Source organism: Dendrobates tinctorius, unplaced genomic scaffold, assembly GCF_039654945.1.
Source record: "Dendrobates tinctorius isolate UK_male_01 unplaced genomic scaffold, ASM3965494v1 ptg000245l, whole genome shotgun sequence".
Taxonomy (NCBI): domain Eukaryota; kingdom Metazoa; phylum Chordata; class Amphibia; order Anura; family Dendrobatidae; genus Dendrobates; species Dendrobates tinctorius.
The window spans coordinates 12,293,821-12,320,890 of NW_027361912.1; the positions used below are offsets into that span (position 1 = coordinate 12,293,821).

The 27,070-nt window shown below is 43.6% G+C and overlaps 1 protein-coding gene across 2 annotated transcripts in view; it reads right to left on the reverse strand.

Annotated features, from left to right (window-relative positions):
• Positions 1-398: 398 nt before the first annotated feature.
• Positions 399-27,070, reverse strand: part of OLFM2 (olfactomedin 2) — a 532,346-nt gene continuing 505,674 nt past the window's right edge. For both annotated transcript variants that reach the window (XM_073557197.1, XM_073557198.1), the window contains exon 6: positions 399-1,265. In XM_073557197.1, coding sequence (XP_073413298.1) covers positions 591-1,265 — 675 coding nt within the window. In that variant the 3' untranslated portion in view covers positions 399-590. The remainder of the gene's footprint in view (positions 1,266-27,070) is intronic.

The window sequence follows — 27,070 nt, forward strand, 5'->3', positions numbered from 1 at the left end:
ACTAGATCAGGAGCATCTGACTCAAACATGACTCCATATCCAGACTGGTGTGAACAATGGGGTCGTGGGGTCTTTGTCTTCCATTTTTCCATCATACAGACCTTATGAACCAATGATCAACTATAAAACAAACATTATTGTGTTTGTGATCTATGGACATTTTAAATAACATTTCAGGTAATATTGATGATCTGTTCTTTTTGTACAACATAACTGCAAAGTTGATGATCAACACGCTGACGGGAGGAATAGCTGTTGGCCAAATGAACGATTGTTCGGCAACAGTCCAGGTATTGTGACCTGTCTTGGGGACTTAATCTCAATATTGTGTCTACTCAATTTGTAAGTGTAGTTTGTACTGTAGATGAAAGAAAGAAATACTACTAAACAAACTGTACCAATGTCAAATACTGTCTTTATTTACCACCAGAGAGGAAAAAAAAGTTTACTTGATACCATGCTCACTCAACCACGTGAAAGTCTTTGTATTCTGTGCGTTTCATAGAAATAACTGGAATTATCAGACTGTAAAAAGAATTAAACCAAGAAAGAACAAAAATAAGTGAGATGAATGTCTGATACAGTCTACATCACTCTCCAGAAGTCTTTATAACATGGAACAGAGTGACGTTGTAGAGCACTTGATGACCATTGTTCCAGGTGTACAGGACTCTTTCTCGTGGGTTGTAGTCCAACATAGAGATATGTGAATACTGGTTATGGAATGGAATATCTGTGTACTCATAAGTAGACGAATTCGTATAATACGCAAAGTAGATCTTGGCTCCAGCTAGATGAGAATTTGTTACATAGAGGGTACCACATATCATGAAGGACTCTCCAGCACTTCGTTTTGGGTAGCCGGTGTCCCAGGTCTGTAGGATCTCCAGTGTCTGGGGATCCAACTTGCTGACAACAATATTTCCTGCATTCTGATTTGTTGTGTAGACAGCCCAAAGCCCATTTTCATCCACCATGAAATCTATGTCCGAGAAGCCTCCCCATGAGTAGGGAAAGGTGTTGTTGTACCCTGCATTGTTGAGGTTCCTCTGGACAGAGACACTGCGGGAACGGAAGTGATATTTTACTACTATGTTACTCTGATACTTGTTGTAATAGAGGGAGCCATTGTAAACCACATGTCCAGTGCCGGCCCATGGATGTGGAAGGAGGTGCTGAACAAAGTTCTGTCCCTTGATAAAGTCGTTGAGGCTTCGATATTCCAAGACTCTTCGACCTTTCAGGTAGCCATCCATGTACCAGACCTACAAAAAGAAAATCTGGTTAATAGAGAACTGAGAAAATATTTTCTTTGTGCTTCTTTATTGCTCTAATACCAGCAATTCCATTCAGAGTACTTATAGGAATAATAGCGGTAAGAACGCGATGTTTACAATGTCATCTGGATAGAAATTGTCAGAAAGAGCTGCATTTAATAGATAATTGTACAACAAACAAATGTACTTTTAAAAATAATTGAGATTAGATTAAAAAATGCATATATTGTAAGTGGATTAGATAACAAGGTTATAGGAATGTTGTCTCCTGTGGTACACAACATAAAATAGGAAGGCAAATTCACACAATCTTAAGTCAGTGAACCATGATGTTAGCCCAATTCTTTATAACCCACACCAGAACACAATCACTTTTTTACCCAAAGATTTTCATAGTCCTCTAATGATCCCTCATCAATAGATGAAAGGTCCATCACTGAAGCACATATATTTATATAAATAAAAAAGGAAAAAATAGTCATGACTAAGACCTTTATTGGTTGAAACGCGTTGGTTATACCTGGGATTCCATCCATAATGTGTACTGCCTAGTAATGGACTTACATATTTTTTAATGATGTTTTGAATTAGGTTGGAATTTTAACTTTTCTCAGTATACACGCTGGAGCTCTGTTCTTTTTTATTTTTTTCTTTCTTCATATTTATATATACTTACATTCTAAAACCATTGTGGTGAATTGGGTTCTTTACAGAAAGGAAACTTTTTAAGGGCAGAGACACACTGGCAAATTTTTCGACCGAGAATCGGATCGTAAAACTTGCCCTGGCTGGCACCTCTCCTGACCTGAACTTGACAGCTGCATAGTAATCCATCACGCTGTCATGCTCAGGTCAGGAGAGGTGCCGGCGAGGGCAAGTTTAACGATCCGATTCTCGGACGAAAAATTCGCCAGTGTGTCTCTGCCCTAAGGCCTCTTTCTCACGTCCGTATATTTCCGGTACATGGTATATCCATGTGTTTGTGTGTGTACTACGTGTGGCAACTGTGTGCCACCTGTGTGCCGCATCAGGACCACACGGACAGCCGCCAGGAAAGAAGCGCTACTGTAAGCGTTGCTCCCCGGCGACTGGTGTTGAAGCCGGCTGTCATCATTCTCTCCTGCTCTGCCGGCGAGCAGAGGAGAATGATGAGCGTTATATTAATATATGAACGACAGCAGGTGGTGGATTTTGGACTGTTACCTCAATCCTCCGCACCTACTGTCACTGTTATTAGTGAAAGTAGGTGTCGGATGATTGGGGGTAACAGTCCTAAAAGCCCCAACCTGCTGTCGTTTGGACTTTAATATAACACTCATCATTCTCCTCTGCTCGCCGTCAAAGCACAGGAGAATGATGACAGCCGGCTTCAACACCAGCCACCGGGAAACAGCACTTACAGTAGCGCTTCTTCCCTGGTGGCTGTCTGTGTCACACAGAGGACATCAAAGTGTGTTCTTCATGTGCACGTGTGCGGGACGTTTTGCCGTCCGTGATGATGGCAAAAAACGGACATGTCAGCGTGTTTTGCCCACGCACACACAGTCCGTGGAAACACACTGACATGTGCATAGACCCATTCATTTGAATGGGTCTACGTGTGTATGTGTCTCCGCTACGTGTGAAACCTGTAACCACACGTACCGGAGACACGGATGTGTGAAAGGGGCCTAACCAGAAGTTCCAAAAAAATGTATGCCCCTGTATCCACCATCTTTGTGAAAGAAACCCTTTTTTAAAATGGTGTTTCCATGTTCATAGATGGGTACTGTCAGATAGGGCTTGATAAAACAAGCACTTTTGCAATTTATTGTTTATTCAAATATGTAGCCATTTTTAAGATTTTAACACTTTTTTTCTCTTCTAGGAAACTGACCACCACTGCTGTCTAGTTTATAAACTCCGCGTTGAAGCTGGCCGGGATTAGGAGGTAACAGCACGCTCCTGCGATTCTGAACAGCTTCAAAGCAGTGCTGACAAGCTCTATAGAAAAGAGTTTTCAAGCACTGTCAATGCTCTGCTACCTAGTAGAAGTGGTCGGTCTTCAAGGCAATAAGCTTTAAATAAAGGAAAAGAAATAATATTTCCAGAATGGCTAAAAACTTTAATAAGAAATTAATTGCAAAATTGCCTCCATCTACAAGAACTTTCCGACAATGCCTATTTATGGAGATGGACATAACCCTTTAAGCTTCATGCGTGAAATACAGTTTTCTAATAGAAAATTTATTTTTCACCTTTTTTTCCCAAGCAATGGTCAAATTACAAAAACAACATTGTTAAACTCATCATGCTGAGAAAAATCTTTTATACCTATGGCTGTTTTATTTCCCTCATGAACAGCACTGCAATGGTTGATTAGATTTGCCATTGCCGGAGGAGTTATAATGGGAGGAGAAAAAGGGCATTTAGGTGGCTTTCCGAGATGAGTGGATAGGGGTAATACATTATTAAATTGTTTTGTTGTGTCTCGTATTTTTCTCTTTTGCAGATGTCGCAGCTCTGAGAATAGTGAAAACGTTGCCAATGAAAGAAATGTTGTCTGGCTAAAGGACACGGACAAGTTGGCAAGCATCTGAGATGAGCTAAGGTTGAGAATTACAAAAACAAACTCATTTTTAGGGCAAGGGTTTTTTGGTTCTAGGAATGCCTTGTTATAATAGAATTTCTTGCCAACATGATTGTATATTAGTTGGCATGATACACATGCCAGGTTCAAGCACAACTCTATCGACATGGGACCAAGAGCAACTGTTCTGTGTAATCTTCTAGTTCATGAATTGAATGCCACAGCTATGGACAAGATTGGCAATTAAATATGATGTTCAGAAGATCTCCTCTCCCATTTTTTTTTTTTATTAAAATAGTTTTGAGATCTTTGCAGTAGAGGAAATAATACCTAACTTGAAGCACCCTGAGCACAATGCAAAACAATTACAACAGTGACACCAACCCAACATATGGCATTTTATTTGAATGAAGGGTCTTTGGCCCTCCTTGGTCACCTGGGTACAGTAGTGAATGGTAAAGTTACACCTTCTATAGTTATGTCTCTGCCCTCCCTTGCCTTAGGACAGTGTTCCCCAATCTTTCTGACCTTGAGAGTCACATTCAGAGATGAAAACGGAAAGGAATCCTAGTGTAGATCAGACACTAGGTGGTTGCAGTCACCTTTCCTGTTGTGCAAGGCAAGCACAACACTGGAGATTGTGTGTAAGGTAACTTCAATAGCTGCAGATGCCTGGGCTTGCGAGCACCGGAACTATGATCGGGTGCTATAGAGTGAAAATACAGGCCAGAAGAGCACTGCAAGGAGGTGAAAATCCACAGAGGTAAGTATGAAAGGTTTTATTGAAAGTGTGCGTTTTGGGGTCCCATCAGCCCCTTCATCATGTATAATAACACAGGAAATAGCCCATGATTTTTATACAGGTCACAAAGTGACTAACAAGCTGAGTATACATAACAAAAAACAAAGCCTTTATTTTCACTCTATACTGCCACATTCAGCTCTTGAGCCTCATCCAGAGACCCAGAGTAGTGATATCCAGTGACTAGCCCTTTGAAGTCCACCACAGTAGAGAAAGAGTCCCCATTACTGGTATAACAATCAAACCTCATTTAGAAACCACACCAAGGCTTTATACCTATATCCAAACATTCCTTCCCTACCCCAAATCAGTATTCTCACATCAAACAGTCCCAGCATACTATTGCATCTTCTCCAAGTATCTCATCTGACTGGTAGTATCATCCTATCTCCAGCTTACCATACTTAATACATCTCTCCAACCCCAAGGCCAGTATTTGTGCATCCAGATCTGATATCCTGTGCATGACTACTCACTAAAGTCACCATCTGGAGTTCTGCTCTTCATAACTATTTGCTAGATCTGGCACTATTGCACCAAGGTGACAGACAGCTATGAGCCACACATTACGAGCCTGAGATCCATGGCTCCTAAGCCACAGGATTTAAACCCCTGAATTAGGGAATATAGCTGAGAAAAAATATTCATGCCCTGGACCAGAGGCCAGTCTGGTCAGCCGGGTCAGTCTTTACTTCTATGGCCAGTATCCTTCCTCATAACATCACTGGGCCCAGTAAATGCCAGAGATGTCTACGATGCTTGGCTAGTGATGCCAACATCAGAAGTGGAGATTGCCCTGATTTTGTTGGCACTGAGAACCAGATTGTATGCCAGATAAGAGCAGAGCTAATCTTCTTGCTCAACTTTTTTTTTAGGAAATATTTTTCCTCCTTTGTGCCATAAAGTTACATAGACTTTATAGACTTACATTGTAAAAGAGAAGTCTAGCTCACGCATAGAGTATACAGTGAGCTGGAGAGTCTGAAGAACAATGACGCCAGTGAGAAGAGGAGCAGAACATCATCGGACTTTGGAGATAGCAGCGGTAGGCGAATATATGAATACATACACACTACATTTCTTACACATATACACAGGTTTATTTTTTTTAAAAAGTCTTCATAGAAATGTTTCTTTACATCTTTAAGCTGTTTTCACACCAAAAGATAATTGTGAACGAGCAATTTTAAAAATGTTTGTTTCACTAATATCTTTCAATGTTAAACACTTCGTCAACAGGTGAAATGATCTTTTGAGCAGCGTAATAGGTCATCATTCTTGGTGGTGCACCGTTCTGTGTTAACAGGACTCACACTGCCGAGGTCCATAGCAGCAACCAGGTTATTAAACCACCTTTGATTGATAAAAGTTTACCATTTGGAGCAGTGGCGTAACTACTGGGGTAGCAGCCAAAGCGGTTGCTTTGGGACCCGGCCCATATAGGGGCCCGGGTCCCCGGCTCCAATCAGCGCTACCCGGGTAGTGCAATTAACTACAACTCCTCCCCTAGCATGTCTCTTGCACTTGCAGGCAGCCCCAGGCCCCGTGCTTATTCCATCTTCAGTTCTCAGCGCAGTTCTTCCTGCTTTCAGTGTCCGCTCATTACCTATGCGCATAAGTAATGAGCGGCTCATTACATATGCGCATATGTAATTAGCAGCATCACGCGGACGCTGAAAGCAGGAAGAAGTAGAACAGCACTGAGATGAGAATGGATTGATAAGATGGAACAAGCACCGGCCGGGGGCTGCAAGAGACAGAGACTGGAGAGAGGTGACTGAGTATAACGGAGGGGAGGGAGGCTCAGGGGCAGGATTGGTCTGGCCTGGCGGGGTACCTGGTAAATGTCCGGTGCCGGTGGGCCTCGAGGGTCGCGGGGAGCCCTTTAGATTTCTGAATCCTGCCCCTTTAAATTTAAGAGCGCGCGTGCACTTTTAGGTTGTGCGCGCGGTCGGGTGGCGGCTCCCTGGCAGGCTGTCTCCAGCGGCGGCGGCTCCTGACAGCCTCTGTTTGTGTCTGGTCAGTCACGTGACGGTGAGTCACTCTCCTGGGCCCTGACCGCCGTGTGACCTGGTCCTTCTGCTGTCTGCAGTGGTTCGCACACTTGGTGAGTCACCGCCCCGCGCTCTTTCCTCTCCTGTAGCTGGCTGCTGCCTGGCTAATAGCAGCTCCAGCACACAGAGCAAAGGACATCGTCGGCGCTCATCCTGTGCTGCTGCTCCCGTTCATGTCTGTCTGACTGTAGTGTTGCCGCAATCCCTGAGCCCTCCTGTCAGCGGGTCCGGTGAGTGAGTCACACTAGTGACTAGTCAGTCGATCAATGTATAAAATAGCAGGGAAAGGGTCCACCAGGGGACACTAGGGCCGGGACTCGGGAGACAGTCACACAGTGACACAGACTAGTCCAATGTCCTCAGCTGATGGCTGTGTCTGTGTGGTGGTGGATGGGAGACTCTCTCTGCTCCGCCGGCTGTGTGGTGGTGGTGGTGGTGGTGGACGGTGGTGGTGGACTCTCTGCCGGGCTCCCTGTCTGACTCCTGCAGGCAGCCCTGCATCCTACTCAGTGCATCCAGTGTCCTCCTCCTCGGTCATGCAGCTCTGCCGGCTCCCGACTACCGCTGTCCTGCAGTGCCGGAGAGTGCCGGCCCGGCTGTGTGGTGGTGGTGGTGTTGTGTGCTCTCTACCGGGCTCCCTGTCTGACTCCTGCAGCCCTGCGGCCTGCTCAATGCGTCCAGTGTCCTCCTCCTTGGTCATGCAGCTCTGCTGACTCCCGACTACCGCTGTCCTACAGTGCCGGCCCGGCTGTGTGGTGGTGGTGCTGTTGTGTGCTCTCTGCCAGGCTCCCTGTCTGACTCCTGCAGCCCTGCGGCCTGCTCAGTGTGTCCAGTGTCCCCCTCCTCGGTCATGCAGCTCTGCCGGCTCCCGACTACCGCTGTCCTGCAGTGCCGGCCTGGCTGTGTGGTGGTGGTGCTGTTGTGTGCTCTCTGCCAGGCTCTCTGTCTGACTCCTGCAGCCCTGCAGCCTGCTCAGTGTGTCCAGTGTCCTCCTCCTCCTCGGTCATACAGCTCTGCCTACTCCCGACTACCGCTGTCCTGCAGTGCCGGCCCAGCTGTGTGGTGATGGTGCTGTTGTGTGCTCTCTGCCAGGCTCCCTGTCTGACTCCTGCAGCCCTGCGGCCTGCTCAGTGTGTCCAGTGTCCTCCTCCTCCTCGGTCATACAGCTCTGCCGGATCCCGACTACCACTGTCCTGCAGTGCCGGCCCAGGCCCCGCTCTGTGGTGGTGTGTGATTGTGTGCTCTCCGCCGGGCTCCCTCTGTCTGACTCCTGCCATGTGGCCTGCCCTGTGTAGAGCTGGCTAGCCTGGTGTGGTGAGCTGCTCTGCTGTCTCTGCACCCTCCCTGGTGATGGGGCCCCAGTGAGAGGAAAAATAGGTTTCTGGGGCCCCACGCAACAGTGGTCGCCCCTATGCTTTGTTAATAGTACGTCAGCATCCTCCCTTGAAGTGCCGGCTACCTGATGGGGTCCCACTTAGAGGAAAAATAGCTTTCTGGTTGCCCATAGTTGTCGCCTATGCAGTTTAATAGCATATCATTCTCGTCACCATACTCGCTGGAAGCTGTGCCAGAGCAGAGGAGGCCATAGTATGCTACATGGAGGAGCACGGGGGGCCATAATGTGCTGCATGGAGGAGCAGGGGAGGCCATAATGTGCTGCATGGAGGAGCAGGGGAGCCATAATGTGCTGCATGGAGGAGCAGGGGAGCCATAATGTGCTGCATGGAGGAGCAGGGGGCCCATAATACTGTATGAAGGAGCAGGTGCCCCATAATACTGTATGGAGGAGCATTATATGGGGCACATAATACTGTATGGCGGACTATGTGGTTGCACATAATACTGTATGGCAGACTATGTGGGTGCTCATAATACTGTATGGAAGACTATGTGGTTTCCCATAATACTGCATGGTGGACTATGTGGTGCCCATAATACTGTATACTGGACTATGAGGTGCCCATAATACTGTATGGCGGACTATGTGGTGACCATAATACTGTATGGTGGACTATGTGGTTGCCCATAATATTGTATGGTTGACTATGTGATTGCCCATAATATTGTATGGCGGACTATGTGTACCCAGTCAGCAGAATGCGGATCTTTTATCCCCATTAGACTGGAGTGGCATGTCTGACTTGATTACTGATCCATTCATTCCCTCAGTGGCTGAAATTGTTTTTTTTATAAAAGACCCAAAGAGAATGAATGGAGCTTCGGTCAGATATCCCACCTGCCACTCCATTTTAAAATGGGGATAAGTGTCCTATCAGGGATAAAACTTCCTCACTCTTCCAATCGGTGCAGTGTCTAATGGTCGGACCTAAGCGATCACCTATCCTGTGGATAATGTGACTTAATGTGACTCTAGTATGCATTATCGGTAAGGTGGGGTGTCTTGAAGGGGGTGTGTCTTTGAGGGGGCCCCGTTTAAAAGTTTGCTATGGGGCCCAATCAGTTCTAGTTACGCCCTGATTTGGAGGTTGTATCATGCTGCTGGTTGATCAGGGTAAAAAAACCCTTAGCTATGTCCAACAGTCGAGAGCGAGAGGAGAATCTGGGTTCATCACTCAGACTTCCTCTCTTAGGGTGGCTGCCATTTAGCCATCCATCTACAGCCTTGAAATACTTAAAGATGGTAAATCCTAACCAGAGAGTATCAAGACTCTACTTTTTAGTTCTCATGTCACCTTTTTTCGCGATTTGTTTTTGTGGTCTATAATTTTGCTTGGGCTCTTGTAATTTTTAATTTCATTGTGAAGCATACAAGAGCTATTTGTTGTCTTCTGTAAAGGCAGTTAATATATGAGCTCGGAGTGGTGGGAGAGGTACATAAATAGCTTTTGGCATTAAACTACCGGGGCTGTTGACAACTGATACAAATGAGTTATTTGGAACAATAGTGGGAAAGACGTCGAAGGCTTTCTGCTTTAATATCAATTTAAACTCATATATTGTCAAATGCTAACAACGTCTGAGACAATGCCATAGATCAATGAGGATGAGTATCATTTCATAAGTACCCAGGTTAGCATCAGTATTAATACCACTTAAGAACTATTGCTTTGTCAGAATGAATGAGCAATAACCTGGATAATATTGCACAGGCTCTTTGCAGTAATGGAATTTTCCACCAATATTCAATACAACTATAACTTAGGATGCATGGCATGGCTGCCGGGGATCAATGTTGTTTCACTTCCACTCAGGACTGATGACATTACGGCTCAGAATGAATTGTATTACAAGTTGCAATCAATAGTGTTACTGAGCACAATTGATGGTGCCATCACGTAGAATGGATTGGGTTACTGCTGCCGATCGATAGTGTTACGCTGGTATTTAGCAATAAGAGTATTAGCACTTAAAAGAGATTAAAAAGGTGGTAGTTCCATTCGACCGGTACAACCATGGAAGGTCAACCGAGTCACCTTAACTTAAGGTCATGCCAAGATGATGGAGGATGGAACGGGTTAAAATAAAGCTTGACTTTTGGCCAACTTTTGTCCCAATTCCCAAAGATAGAAATAGACACCTCCTGATTTCAATATGTTCTAGAACTTATGGGGGTTGTTCTTCATTGTGCCATAACTGAGAAGGAAGATGATGAGTAATTACTGGCTGATGCTTAATCATGATGCAAGCATTTCTGGATCAAGCACATGACAAGAAATTCAACAGCAGAAAAAATCAAAGAAACGACCAGCGGATTGGGCATCAGGGGTAATATAACTATATTACTGGAAAGATATATATCTTTGCACCGTGTTAGCAAGTAGATAGAAGAATATTTAGAATTGAGAGTCCTCAGTGGTTGATACCTTTTAATGGTAACTGAAAAGATGGTAACACATTGCAAGCTTTCGAGACAACACAGCCTGATGAAGAGACCTGAGTAGTCTCGGAAGCTTGCAATGTGTTACCATCTTTTCAGTTACCATTAAAAGGTATCAACCACTGAGGACTCTCAATTCTAAATATTCTTATAACTATATTAATAAGTTCACTTACTGTGTCTTCTATTTCCGCTGGGACATAAGAACAGAGTAAGTGGGCAAAACTTGATGGGTGCCATGACTAACTGTTTTTGCCCTGGCTAGTTACAACTAGCAACTAAAAGCCACTACCACCTTCCAATTAAGAATATGGGTGGGAAGGGGGCTTCATGTGGTGCTCTGATTAGCTATTCATAAGGATATTTTTTTTCTATCTGAATAAGATCAACCACATTTATTACTAGGACATTAAACATGCGGTTATGCTGCAGCGCAGGTTCCAGGGCCGCCGCCTACAGAAGGGTTTTTTCTTCAGTATGTACAGGTACTGATTATGTAAACTAGGGGGCAAATCAGTGAGGGATCAGTGACCTGTCAGCAGTCTTCGTTATGAATGCCTAAACAGAGCACAAAGGATGAATTCTCATGGTCACACAATAAGAGAAAAAAGAATGGATCTACCTGTGGCAAAACATTTTTGTATGCCTGTTCACAGCACCATGGATATGAAATAACTAGTATTGAAAGGCAACTTCACATCTCAGAGAGACAGAAAAGTCTGAGAGTACAAGCTCATGATGACCTTTGACACTCTCAATGCTGGAATGAATGTGTCGTATGGATTTAAGTCTTTTTACATCAATTAAGGAATTTGCTCCTAAGACCTTGTGTGGTCATTACACAACACATTAGGAGACTCCAATCAGAGGACAATAAAAAATCCAGACTCATCTATGAACTGGTCCAATATTTATGTTTCTCCCTCTCCCATAATGATAGTTCTGCTTCACGCCACTTGTCTTATCTAATGAGTTATTTCTGTGCTGTGTTGTGCATAAATATGCGACTCTTCAGATTTTGTATTAGTCTATGCCTGATGAAGAAACCAGAGTAGTCTCGAAAGCTTGCAATTTGTTATCATCTTTTCAGTTAGCCATTAAAAGGTATCAACCACTGAGGACTCTCAATTCCGAATATCTTTCTATCTACTGGTTAACAAGGTACAAAGATATACATCTTTCCTAATCAGAGCACCACATGAAGACCCCCATAGGATGCCCCGGAGCATGACCTTATCATTAACTCAAAACTGAAAATAAAGATTCCACAACAGCCACAAGACGGATTTCATCGACCAAGGTAACATTGTAATCAGTATAACGGCGCCGACCTGACACTGTCTGTAGGTTACTGTGCACAATCCTTATGACAGGTTCCCTTTAAAGGGAATCTGTCTGCAATTTTTTCCTATGTAATCTGAGAGCAGAATGATGTAAGAGCCGAATCCCTGATTTAGCAATGTGTCACTTACTAGGATGTGTGTTGCGATTTCAATAAAATCAGCATTTTATCAGCAGGAGATCATCACTACAGGGATAGGTGTCTCCTGCCTCCTAGTCAACTTGTTCTGTATAAACCCGCCCCAATCACTGATTGGCAGCTTTCTGTCAATACACAGTGCACACAGAAATCTGCCAATCAGTAGCGTGGGTGGAGTTATACAGGATTCAGCATTCTGAGCGCTGGTAAATCTGCAGCAGATAAAACAACTATTGAATTAAAATGACAGCATGGAGACCAGCAAGTGACAAATTGCTGAAATCAGGGTCACTGTCCCTTCGTCAGATCACATAGCAAAAACCTGCTGACAGATTCCCTGTAGGTCTTCTGAAAGAAGTCACAGAGATCAGACTCTTTTTTTTTACTATTATGGGAGATGCTGTATGCTATAAAAGTAAATGACTGAAATATCCCTTAAGGTATGATCAAAAATAGTATAGACATTATATGGAAAAAAGTCTTGGGCCCCATGTTTTAATCATTGAATCCAGGCTTTTCATTTAGTCCCATTTCTGGCCATCATACCCCCAATGTATACCATCTAGCCTCTGGCCCCTAGTGTATAACATATGACCCTTTGCTATGCCCTCCACCTTTACTAACATGTAACAGAGAAAGTCTGGTTGTGAAGAGCTCACTGAAACCAGCGCAGTCCTGTAATAGAAGACACCGGAGCAACAAATCCATTCATGACATTAATTACCACTTTAATATTCATCCATTACCTGTGAGTGATATTATTGAGAAGTGGAAGGAACCGCAGCAAGTCGCTGAGGTGCATTGTGCAGAAAATTCACTAATGTTGGTGATCCAATAAGCGCAAAGCTCCAAACCACCCTCGGCATTAACAATGACGCGGAAACTGTGCACTAGGAGCTTTGTGGCCTGGGTTTCTGTGGTGGAGCAGTTGCATGCAGCTTTACATCACCAAGCACAATGACAAGTGTTGGATGCAGTAGTGTAAAGCCGCCACCACCAGACTTTTGAGCAGTGAAAGTGTCTCCTTTTGAGTGTTGAATTACACTTCTCTATCTGGCATCTGTTGAATGAGTCTAGGTTTGGTGAATACAGGGGAACATTACCCGCCTGACTGGATTATGCCAACTCTAAGGTAGATAAAGGGATAATGCTATAAATCTAAGCCCATTAATTCCAGTAAAGAGAAATATTATATTCTTAATGCTTTATCATACTAAAAAATGTTGTACAATTGTAATTTTCAAGTTTCTGAGAACAGTTTGAGGAAGGCCTTTTTCTGTTCCCCATCACTGTGCCCAAGGACACAAAGAAAGGTCTGTGAAAACATTGCTGGATGAGTTTAATTTGAAGGACCTTAACTGGTGACACAGAGCCTGGACCTCAATCCTTTTCCATGCCTATTGGAAGAGCAAGAATAGCGATTGTGCCTTTTTTTTCCAACATCAGTGTCTAACCTCTTAAAGGCAATTTAGGATGAATGGGCAAAAATTCCCACAGATAAAATCTTGTCAAAAGTCTTCCCAGAAAGAGTGGAAGCTGTGGGTCCATCTCCGCATCAATGCATTTGAATTTATAACAGGAGGTAATAAAAGCTTATGGATAGTGGCATGTAAAGGTCTGGGCACCCCGGGTCAAACCAGGCCACAGGCAGGGTTTCAAAGGAGCTCCGTAATGACAAGTACAGGGATCATCGGCTGACATGACGACTAACGATGGGCGAGCCCAAACAGTAAAGTTCAGCGTCCGTACTGAACACCTGTTCGGGCACGGACACCGAACACGGACTTCACCAGGAAGTCTTTGTTACCGTTCGGGTTCAGCTGCCCGAATATCGTGTGTTTGCTGTGCTGTAATGTGCATGACAGCGTAGCAAACCCCGCTTCTGATGATTTCTCTGCTGGCCAGAGAGCCGCGGTTCCCACCCTGTAAAAAGACAGGAGGAGTGATCAGCTGTGATCAGAGGTATAAACTTTACCTTCGGTCACTGGTGTCAGGTGATGGGACTACAGCTCCAATCATCTGATACCTGCTAACGCTAATTACGGCGGTTGGGAGTTTCATCATCCACTCCTGCGTTGTAAATAAATAATAAAAAAAAGGCGTGGGTTCCCGTTATTTTTGCTAACCAGCCAGGCAAAATTCACACCTGGGGGCTGCAACCCTCAGCTGTCAGCTTCAGCAAGGCTAGTTAGCAAGAATAGAAGGTTGCCGACACTGTTTTTCTAAATTATTTAAATAAATAATTTTAAAAAACGTTGTGGTGTCCCCACCATTTTTGACAACCAACCGTGCTAAAACAGACAGCTGGGAGCTGGTATTGTCAGGCTGTTAAGGGGCCATGGATATAGGCCCCCCTGCCTAAAAGCAGCAGCCTGCAGCCACCCCAGAAAAGGCACATATATTAGATACACCAATTCTGTCATTTTGCCCGGCTCTTCTCACTTGCCCTGAAGTGGTGGCATGTGGGGTAATATTTGTGGGGTTATCACCTTTCTATTGTCAGGTGACATCAAGCCCATGGCTTAGTAATGGAGAAGCATCTATAAGACACCTATCCATTACTAATCCTATAGTTATATGTTAAATAAATTCAATAAATAAATTAAAGTCCTTTATTTTAAAAAATGACTCCTTTATTAATCTCTATTAAATCATATTTACTGCATCGCCTAATCAAAACGAAGCCCTCGATCTCCTGTAAAAAAAAATAAAATATTAAAACAACAATATATCATGCCTGTTCGCTGTTGTGTCCCACGCCTTTAAACCATGTCTGGGGGCTAAATAGTTTTCAACCTGGAAGGTGCCAAGATGCGAACATTCTGGCTGAAAACCACTGGTGAATGAACTGCTGAGAGCGCAGCATCATTCACCAGCGGTGACTTCATCATTGGCATTTTCCTACGGTCCTGAGGTCACCGCAGTTCAACCCGGCCTCGATGATGTCACCACAGGTGTATCAGGGCAAGTGGGGAGAGCCGGGCACTACACTACAGGGCAAGAGGGAAGAGCTGGATAAAGTGTCAGAAAAGGCGCATCTAATAGATGCACCTTTTCTGGGCAGCTGCGGGCTGCTGTTTTTAGGCTGGTGGCCTATATCCATGGTCTCTTACTAGCCTGAGAATACCAGTCCCCAGCTGTCTGCTTTAGCAAGATTGGTTGTCAAAAATGAGGGGGACCCCATGCCTTTTTTTAATTATTTATTTACAGCGCAGGAGCAGCTGATGAAAACTCCCATCCACCGCTCCTGTTCTCACTGTAATTAGCGGCTGTAGGAGTCAGATGGGAGTTGTAGACCCATCAGCTGACACCAGTGACTGGAGGTAAAGTTTATACCTCCGATCATAGCTGAGTGCTCACGCTGTCTTTTGACAGCTTGGGAACTGTAGCTCTCTGGCCGTCGGGGATGATTTCCCTGCTGATCAAAAGCGGTGCTTGCTGCGCTGTCATGCACATAACAGCGCAGCAAACACTGGATGTTCGGGGCCCCCATTCAAGTGAATGGGGTCCGGGTATTGGTTCGGGTCCGGGTACTGTTCTGGTACCCGAACTTTTTGCAACTGTTCAGCTGAACTCGCCGGACCCAAACATCCAGGTGTCTGCCCATCTCTAATGACGACCCATCGATGACCCGCGATCATGTCAAGGGCACGCCAATGGACGGTGTCAATGGTGTGCGCACATCGGCACGTGTTAACTGTTGCTGTCAAAGACTGACAGTGGCATTTAACAAGTTAACAATCATGGACGGAGCACCGTTCCACCCTCAATTTTTAATGGCCGATCCTTGCTGCAATACACCGCCATCACCTATGTGAGTCCATTCCATACGCCAGCTTCCAACATGCGCCATATATGCATGGTGGATATCGTGAAGGGGTTAAGGTCTGAAACCTTGGTCAAAGTTATCTGAGCACACAAATCTCCAGTGGTGCGCAAACTTTTGCATCTGCCCATTTTCCTTTTTGTAATTTTTAAAATGTAAAAGGTTACAAAATATACATTTGTTTGCCTAAAATACAAATGTGTCATTTGTCACTTTAGGCCTTTTAGAGATAATTTCATCTTCAACTTACTTAACTGTTCACAATAACAGTAATGTTGACCAGGGGTGCACAAACTTTTATATGCCACTGTAAGTGTAATATGTAGGTGTCCCAATATGTTTGTCCATATAATGTATGTTCCATGACATTAACATGTCTACATGGCCTGCATGTCAGAGGAATTCTTGCTAAAACAGCACTTGGTACAATGGTGGATTTACTGTATATGGGTCCCAAAAGAACAAGAACTTTATTAGGTATAATCAGTCACTTCTTAGTAAATTATCACATATTTCCATGTAATAAGTCCAATTATGCGCAAAAAGAACATGATGTCGGTGGAATGTATACCATGGACACATATAATGCAGTCAGATACCGCTTCACAGTGTTAATAATCAGTTTGGAGTGGTTTCATGTAGTTCTGAGTGGGGCTGATTATATCAATTGTTGTATAATAATATTAAAGCGTTATTTTATCAGAATCACATTGAGTTTAGTAATTGCTAAATTGAAAGGATTATGTTATTACGAGAAGAGAAGGAAACGAAGCCAGAAAAATATTTGACGTATGAATTAACTACAATATCTGCACTTTTATGGAACTGTCCATGTCAGGTACGTGTAGTAACATGAAGGCCCCGAATCATCACAGCAATTTCTCCATAATTCTGGAGTAAATTGCTTTGAAAAGTCATAAAAGTTTTGCGCTACTCAGAGTTGTGCAAAAATGTGGCGACTTTTGGCGTTTTCACGCAAGTTTCTCCCAGCGCTGCCAAAATGGGTGACGCTGGGACGGGGACTCGTCTAATTCATGATGAGCTATGGCATTTCAAATGCTGGAAATCCTTCACTGAATTAACATTTTTGGGAAGGCGACGAGAGCGGCTGCCACTAGTCAGACGCTCCTGACTTATTAAGATTCCCATCAAGATCAGAAAGAGAATCGCCAAATGAATCAGGGCCAAAAAGGCTGTTGGCTACCTTATGTTTCTATGTGGGGGTGATTTTGACGTTATTAAAGAGGTTGTCTGGTCTAAATTGATAAGTTTGCAGTCACTCTGTGTGACTCGGAGTGACAGCAGACTTTTGAATCCCCACAGCACATGCACTGCGCACTCAGAGAGTTTGCTGCTTTCTGAGCCGGGAACGGAGGGTTTGTATGCATTATACATACTCCTGACCAGAGCTCATTTAGTAGACGCTGCCTCACTTGATACAATTGTCTTGTGAGAGGTCGAGCCCCGTCTAATGATGCGGCAGTTCAGTGGGCACAGCCTCTCTCAATACAAGTGTATGGAGTGATGCCGTGCCCACTAGAAAGGCTCTAGCCAGGAGTATATATAACAAATATTTATCCGACAGTCCGGCTCAGCAACCAAAGAATCCTTGCAGCAAACAGTGGATGCGCTGGGGGGGTTCAAAAGTCTGCAGTCACTAAGAGGACTGCAGACTAATCCATTTAGACTTGACAACCTCTTCAAGACTTTGCGCTAAAGAATTTAAAAGGAGCTGGTACTGGAAATCAAACTTTTGAGAAAAGTGTAACAAGCCTGTCGAATTCGAATTTCAAAAGATTCAATCATCTCTACATCAGAGATGTGTGAATGTAGCCTAAGACTGAAGACAAGGAGAATGAGTTATCGCATAGACACGGAGAAGGGAAATATTAGAAGCTCATCTTGGAATGGGAAAGCAGACTTTAGCGCTGACCTATTTACCTATTTACCTTTCCCAAGAACAGACAAAAGTAGCAATGCAAGAAGTTGAGCCAGGACAGAGTCAGCGGTTCTGTATGCACTGTGGGGCCGGAACTAGCGGGACTGTCATCACCCCTGTTACCAGGGGATGATTCATCTGGGTGGGGAAGACCTTTGCACTGGACAGCAGGGGGTATGGGGAGAGATAAAAGGGACTGAGCGTGGGAACAGGGGAGATTTGACGGGAAGTAGACACGAGAATTAGGAGAAGGTTGACTCCCTCCTCACTTCTCCGACTTCAAACGCCGCATACTCTAGTTCTCTGCAGATTGAATTACCATCGGAGTGAGTCCTGACTGAGCTGCCCCCGGACGTCCCTGTACTGGTTAGGTCCTTATCGCTCCGAGTGAAAGATAATTTTACTTGCTCTGTTCATAGCGAGCCCGTTAGAGGTTCACACGCTGCTGTGGCCTGAGAGCTTGCATGCTGCTTGTGTTCTGCAACATCCCAGAAGAATCAACAAAAGAGACAGTACTCAAGCCAAGCAAGTCTGGATTCATCGGCATGGTCAGGAGAGAGTGTATTTCATTCCTCCGTAACAGAGCCAGAGACATTGTCCACGATCTACGACGCCGGCGGGAGATATTTCAGCCTCTCCCCAAGAAGAACTTCAAGCGATAAGTTACCTCTTTCATACACCCCTTCCCCTAAATATTCTGTTTTTGTGTAAATTCTGTTGTTGCGCTCAGTGTTCCTGTGCCATTTTGTTGCTGATTTCATCTCCCTGTGCAGAGTATCCCTTGTAACTCAATAACCTGCTTAAAGTAAATTTTGTTATCCCCTACTCTGCCTCCTGCTCTTTACTGAATCCAAAGAACTTCACTTCCAGTACCTTTACATCTTGGCATAGTCAGCAGGATGCAGTCTAACAGCATGGAGGCTACAGAATAGGCAGCTGGGCCCAGAACCAGTATCTTCCTGGGGGCCATGTTAAATAACTAGCCTAAATTTATGGGGTTACGGGGTCCAACATTATGTGGTGGAGCTGGATGGTGCGCATGAGGGGCATGATGAGAATGCACACTATGACCCCCGTGCTAGAGGCCGAGGTGGCCATTATGGCTTTGGATGGAGAGGCTAGAGACTCAGTGATGCTGCGTGCCCCCTGAGACAATAATACTTTTACTAAAGTACTCCAAATCTTAGAGGCGACCCATGGGGACCTCTCTGACGTAGGGGAACTTAGGACTCGCCTGTTTAGCCGCATGCAAATGGAGGGGGAGATGGTTGTGCAGTATACAGTATGAACGCACTGCAGTTGCACACCGCCATTGCTAGAAAGGACAGAGTGGGCATAGGACTGGCAGATGTCGTGTTGTGTGACTTGTTGGTGACTGGCCTGCGGGATTCCCTGATCAAGCAGACCCTGAGAGAGCGGGTGCGGGAGGACCCTCACATCACTTTTGCTGACATAGGAAAAGAGGCCTGCTTACGTGAACAGGAGCAGAGGGTGACAGTCCCGGTAGGGAAAGTCCAGAGTGATGAAGCAGCAGTAAAGGCAGTTGCTGAACCCCAAAGGGTTGAAGAGATGAGAAAGGAGCTGGTGAATATTCAAGTGGAATTGGCTCAGATGAAGGAGAAAGTTAAAACCGGTCAGTACGCAACAGGGGGCCAAAGTGATGCACATGCCCGTAACGAGGCCAGAAGGTTTTGCTGACAGAGGCACTTCACTTGCTATAACTATGGGGAAATAGGGCATATGGCTAGGGAATTACCACAGCGGAATGGGCCCTGGCCGCGCCGTCCATTAAACTTGAGGGCTCCGAGCCTGGGAGACGTTGCCCGGAGTCAGAATGGAAAGGAAGGAGTAGGGATAGTCCTGCAAATCTGGTGTCTACGTGCCTGCTGGTCTGGGCTGAGTTCGATGGCCAGGCCATGCGTTGCCTGGTGGATACTGGGTCTCAAGTGACCATGATGTCCGAAGCTTATTTCCGTCGACACTTCCCAGGGACTCTATGGCCTGAGTGGGGCCTGGTAGTAAAGCTGATGGCAGCAAATCACTTGCCCATCCTGGTCGCAGGGGTGGTGTGGATGCAGGTCTCCCTGTGTGGGAAAGATCTTGGATGGAAGGGTGTAGTGCTGACCCTGGAGGAAGCCGGTCACGATCATACCGTCACCCTGGGGATGAACATCCTGAAAGAGTTTGAAAAATTGCTCATCGATGAACCTTCTCATCTGTCACTGAAACAGTGGAGTCCGCATACCCCTCAGTGACAAGTGTTTCAATGGCTAATTCATACAGCTCAAGCCCAGGAGGCCTCTAGCCATGGGGAAGCGTTGGGAAAAGTGGTTGTGCCGGCCTCCGCTAAACTCAACCTACCACCGGGACAGACCGTACTGACTCTGCCAGTGGAAGAACAAAGCAGAGGAGGGGGAAGTCATCAACACTGCTGGAACAGCACCACCACCTCAGAAGGCAGGGTTAGCATGGCCAAAATGTTGTAAAACATTCTCAGCACACTACAACATCTGGCACCATCATCTGATATGGACCATATTAGCAGGAGGCAGCGCTATAACAACATGGTGGAAGAGTATGTGTCCAGACATCTCCATGTACTAATTGATGGATCTTCCCAATTTAACTTCTGGGTCTCCAAATTTGACACATGGCCTGAGCTTGCGATTTATGCCTTGGAGGTGTTTTCCTGCCTTTTGGCAAGTGTACTGTCGCAACATGTGTTTAGAATGACAGGGTGTGTGATCACAGACAGGCACATCTCCCTGTCCACAGCCAATGTGAGGAAGATAACATTTATTAAAATTATGAATAATTAAAAAAAAACAGTGTGGGGACCACTGTATTCTTGATAACCAGCTTTTCTAACGCTGCCAGCTGAGGGTTGCAGCCCCCAGCTGTGACTTTTGCCTGGCTGGTTATAGAAAATACAAGCGAACCCACACCAGATTTTTTATTTTTTTATTTGTAGTGCAGGCGGCAGGTGATGAATACTCCCATCAGCATTTCCTTCTCTCTGTTATTAGCAGCAGCAGGTGTATGGTGATGGGAGGAGTAGCAATGCCTGCTCTCACTGTTATCACTTGAATATAACTCTCATTATTCTCTCCTGTTCACGCTAATCGCCGCAGAGCAGGGGAGAATGATGAGAGTGGTCTTAAACACCCAGTGCTTGGGTACAGCGCTTACTGTACCGCTGCTTCTAAGGTGCTGGGAAGTGTCAAATGGATGACATCCCAGTGTGTCATCCATGTGCACGTGTGCGGGAAAGTTTGCGGCCCTTGTTGACGGCAAAAAATGAACATGTCTACGTGTGGGTCCCACAGCCTGTTCCACTCATTGATCACCCTCACTGTCAATAAGTTTTTTCTAATATCTAATCTGTGTCTCCTCCCATTCAGTTTCATCCCATTGCTTCTAGTCTTTCCTTGTGCAAATGAGAATAAAGATGATCCTTCTACAATGTGAAGATATTTGTAGACAGGAATACTAATGGAACCCAAACAGATCCCATTGACTTAATGGTTCTGTCGCGTTTTGGTCATGGTGTTTTTATTTTACCAGTCAAATTCGCAAAATATGATATGTTGTATGGCATTTCTTGTGGAAATTCAGATGCAGGCCCCTAAAGGAGTTTCCAGCGAAAATGTGAAGACAAACTCAAAATTAAAAAGGTGCCTTTTTTGGACAATCTTTGGATACAGAATACCCTACTTATAGGCATTCCAATACTCAGCTACAATAAATGTGAAACCTACCGCTAAGTGTTAATTTCTTCTGCAGTGACACCACTGGTGAAATGAAGTATTACATATTACAGTTAAAATCAATGCGCTTTCTGTACAATGTACAGAAGTGCCGGGTCCTCCGGAGAAAGAGATACTCTTTGCAGTGCTCTCCACTACAGTAAAATGGACTTTACATACCAACCCCTTAAATAATGTAATCACTGAGCATTCAATTTCAGAAGTCTATTCATAGCCAGGATCTATAATGTTCCAGCGATACAGGAGATGCATACAGTATGTATGAGCAACTCAACCACAAAAATCTAGACCTACTGAAGTAATTTTCATAAGAAGTCAATTCATCTATCAGAAAGCAATAAAATAGATCAAAACCAATCCCCGAGGCTGTATGCTGAAATATTTTTGCCAAATATTACCCACAAATTCTATTTAAAACTCAGAGGTCAGCCAATCTAATTACAATTTCCACATCATAAAGCTTAGATTTTTTTTTTTTTTTTGCTGAAACGTATTTTCTTTTCCAGGTTTAAAAATCTGAAATAACTCAATATTTTTCTCACAGTTCTGTGTGAAATATGGTCCTCTTGATTTATGGTGAAATCTTCCTTTAATCACCTTCAATTTATGTTCCAAGTTGAGGCTCAGTGTATCTGAAATGCATTCTGGCCGCAGGCCACCTATGGGCTTTTTGTCAAGCTGGCCATTAAGATGTGAAGGTGAAAAACATACGCAGAGTAGATGGCGAAGAGTCGGCACGCCGAACCACATAAATCCACTATGACTAATAATTATAGAAAGATAAGGAGATTGATTTCCGAATGAGAGAAAAATAGAGGCAGGTGTTAGGGAAAAATAATGGTCTGAAGGTAGACGACATATGGACAATTGTCAACCCAAATCTAATACATTTATTACTGAAAATGATGAAAATTAGTTTTGCCAAAATACTGGGGAAAAAGCAAGGAATATAAATACATTTGAATTTAGAATATAGATCACAAAATTTGGATAAACTTGCTAAAAATGTTACAGTTGCGATTATATTTTTTCCCAAAAGTGTAATAATAAGCTTGTCATGCGTGGAATAAAAAACATTGCCTTCTAACAGACTCATTTGAAAAACGGCACCGATTTGCCAAATCTGATGTGTTCAAAATACATAGTTTTGTTTTCCAAGTAAAGAGGATGTTGTTTTTATTAAACCTATGTTTTAATAACTTATGAGTACATTCAGAGTTATACAACAACCTCTAAGGGCATATGAGCCCCCCGGAAGAAGCAAGGCAAAACACGCATCAAGGTGGAGCAACACATTGTTGGTCTTTACTGTGACTGCTGCAGACTCCATTAAGAAAGGTAGTACCTTCTATTAAAGTTTACTATGCTAGTCAGTGGCTAATCTACTACTACTTACAGATTACTACTTAGGAATGATCAACTATTGGTAAAAAGGGGTTATCTATTGTGAAGCTATCATCTCCTTGTTTATCTTTATACCCCTTTTTCTTTATGCTTTGTATTTCCATTCCCCAGGCTCTTTTCCATGTTCCCTCTTTGTGAAGCAATTTTTATCTATATACGTACGGTATGTACTATGATATTTTCCTAATAAAGATATAGACTTTTCATGGACCTTGGTATTACTTTCTCTTGTCCAGAGAGTTACCATGGTGCAGGTAGTGTTGTGGTATTCAGCTACCTCTAAGGGCATAAGAGCTTCATAAATGCAATTTCTACCATTCTGAACCCAACTTTTTGATCTAGAACACTGGCAAAATCTCCTGCTTGATGTGGGTCTGCAAGAGCTGGACCATGGTGATTTGCCTAGACAATCCCATTAATAAAAGTGAATCTCTTATTTGGGACTTTAAACCTTATACCAAAACCAGAGTTAAGATTGCCCTAATCCACAACAAGTTAAAACTGCTTTTGGTGCACATGCTAGTCTAATATCTTCAGGAACTGTCCAGATCCTCATGCTCTGTAATTCGCCATCAATTCTTCTTGAGTGGGTGATTTCTCTTTGATAACATTTTTCTGCACTACAAGAGCTGGAACTTCGTTTCTTGTGCTTCCCAACATACATTTGCTCTTGCTACTGTCCAATGGCACATTAGCAGGATCAGAAAGACAGAGACCCACCACCCTTTCCTGGCAAGAAACAAAGACCCACCACCACTACTTCATGTAATCCATCTCGAAATCTCTGCTAATAGTGATAGATTATTCTTAACAACAAGGAGTGGACTAGTTATGCAGAACATCTAATTTTGGAGTAATTTTATATGGCTGAAAACTAATTTTAAGTAAGTAAAATGCTTTGTAATTTTGTTAATCCTTGCAGTAGCTGGTGAGTCTAACTTTATTGATGAGACAGTGGCCCGTTAATGAATTAACTAGACAAGTTACCAAGAACTTAGACTTTACAGATCCAAAACTGAAGGGCCAGTTGATGGACACCATCCAATACTTCATACATTTTACAGCGTAGAGTTGACACTAGAAGCAGCAGATTTAAGATTAGAGGATTTATAGAATTTTATATTTCTCCTCATCATTATCTTGTTTTTTTAAAGGTTTGCCCTGGTTAAATAATTGAATACACCCACTTAAAAAAGAAAGATTTTAACAGTATTGTCTTGCTGGAAATGTACATGTCTACCAGGGACATGGAATGATGATAGCATCTTCTGTTTTAATATAGAGCAGTACATCTGTGAATTCATGATGGCATCAATGACATGTAGCTCCCCATGTATGCAACCCCATGAAGGACACAGCCACCACCATGTTTCACTGTAGGCACCAAGAATTTAGAGTCTAACTTTATTGATGAGACAGTGGCCAGTTAATGATGAATTAGCTAGACCAGTTACCAAGAAATTATACTTTAAAGTTTAAAAACTAAAGGGCCAGTTGATGGGCACCATCCAATGCTTCATACATTTTACAGCGTAGAGTTGCCACTAGACGCAGCAGATTTAAGATTAGATGATTTATAGAATTTTATATTTCTCCTCATCGCTACCTTATGGACCATTCTATCAGTTACAGACTGTCATAAAAAAAAGCCTGCATTTCATATAAAGGTCTCAAGGCAATTGAAGGATGTTAGAGATTCCATGCTGCCCTTCACTCTTGATCTGTTAGCATCCAAAATCCTTTGCTTGACAGCTCTACTATTTTTCTAAAGCCGCCATTATTTTGTCATATCCTTTATTTATAATATATTATTCTCTTGCCAATTCCCCCTTCAACATAAAGCAGCTATTTAGTGTTCTCATTAACTAAATATCCATCTGTAATCTCGCTCATTTAATAATACTTGCAATGTCCAATTTCATTATTCCGCTGAACGTCAGGATCATGGGCAGGATGATTAGATACCGTACCCAATAGCAATGTTGGTGCCTAGTGATATTGGCTTTAATGTGTGAGAATGCGTGAGTGTGGAATGGAAAATGCTCTCTATGGTTCAGTAGGCAGCCATCGACGTATAGGGCTGGAAAATCTCTTATAGCTATATAAATAAAAGATAAGTCACTTTCAATGGAAATAACTCCTTCCTTGGTCTATAAAGCTATATTACGTTTTTGTGGACAAGTTCACTTTTTTATTAATGGCGGGTTGAGATAAATATAGTTTTCTATCATTGGATATTAAATAGGAATAGTTTGAATCTGAATGTATATGGAGTTTAGAAAAAACTATAAATGCACTACAAAATTGTATCACTATGAGCTGGGACAAAGAGAAGATTGAAAAGGCAGTCAGCAAAGGCATAGTTGCCTCACGTATCTGAGGAATGGAGTACATTGTATGTGAGTGGGTTAGACCTGGTGCACAAAGGTGTAGCTATAATAGGTGCAGGGGTTGCATCTGCACCTGGGCACTGGAGCCTAATGGATCCAAACTGTACATTTAGCCCATATTATAAGTCCAGTACTGTTACAGACACATAATTGATGGAGGCACTTTTGGAAATTTTTCATTGGGTTTCACGAGCTTCAAGTTACGCCATTGGTGGTGCACCAACAAGTCACTTTATCTTGGCCAGTGAAATTAATAAAAGTATTAGGGCAGTAAAGGTTTGCCCTGGTTAAATAATTGAATACACCCACTTTGAAAAGAAAGATTTTAACAATATTGTCATGTAGTAAAAGTACATGTCTACCAGGGATATGGACTGATGATAGCATCTTCTCTTTCAATATAGAGCAGTACATCTGTGAATTCATGATGGCATCAATGACATGTAGCTCTCCATGTATTCAACCCCATGAAGGACACTGCCACCACCATGTTTCACTGTAGGTACCATGAATTTAGAAAACATTCACAACTACCAGGAGCACAGAGTAATGGTAGCATATTTGTCAATGTAGAGCCGTACACCTGTGAATTCATGATGTCATTGTCACGGGGCAGTTGGGAAAAACAGGAGATGAGGTACCTGGGCCCCTGCACTGCCCCTCAGGCTAAGGGGGGTGCCCTGACTCTCCTTAACTTGGGGGTACACTTGATGGTAGTGAGGCCCAAGTCCCCGACCTGTCCGTATCTCCTGTTCAGCCCTGAGCTAAACCCCCAACCTCCTCCCCAGGAGGTGAGACAGGGAATAAAGTGAATTGCACCAATAACACGAAAGGAAAGATAAAACAGACATCACGGGGATAAAGCAACTAAAAACCAAAACTTAGCTTTATCTGCTGTCAATGCTCCAAGCAGCAGAGTAAGGCACCCGATCAGCATCCAGCAGCAACACTACTGCTCCAGATAAGCTGAACCCCCTTTGCACAAGGTAGGTCCTGTCTTCACCAAGGTTGGTTAGCAAATGACCAGTATTACCAACAGTGATCTGCAGCACCAGGTGGGCTTATAAAGGGAAGAGGGAGTGGCACCCACCCGCATAGATAATTAATCACCATGCAGTAACACCAGCAGCCACCGGGGGGAAACCCATCAGCAAACCAACCACAGTTGTAGCAACACCAGCGGCCACCGGGGGCAAAACTGACATTAACCCCTGATGGCCTGAAAGAGAACAAGTTTATAAAAGAGAATCCAGAATCTGACAGATCCAAAAATGGATCGTGGCAGTCATCAATGAAATGTAGTTTCTTGACATCAGTAGCACACATACAGCCCCACAAAGAACTCTGGTGCCAAAATGTTACACTGTAGACTACATGCATTTAGAAAAAATACATCAACCAAAGGCACAGAGTAATGATAACATATTCTCTTTTGATATAAAACAGTACATCAGTGAGTTCAAAATATCAATAAAATGTTTCTCCCCAACAATAGCAGCAGTCATACAGTCCCACGTAAGGTCACTGCCACCACCATATTTCATTATAGGCACCATGCAGTTTCAAAATTAATTTTTTAAAATGTATGGTGCCTACAGTAAAACAAGGTGATGGTGTTGACCTTATGTGGGGCTGTATGAGTGGTGCTGGTGTCGGGGGCTAAATTTCATTAATTAAGTCATGAATTCACAGATATACTACTCTATATTGAAACACATGCTCCC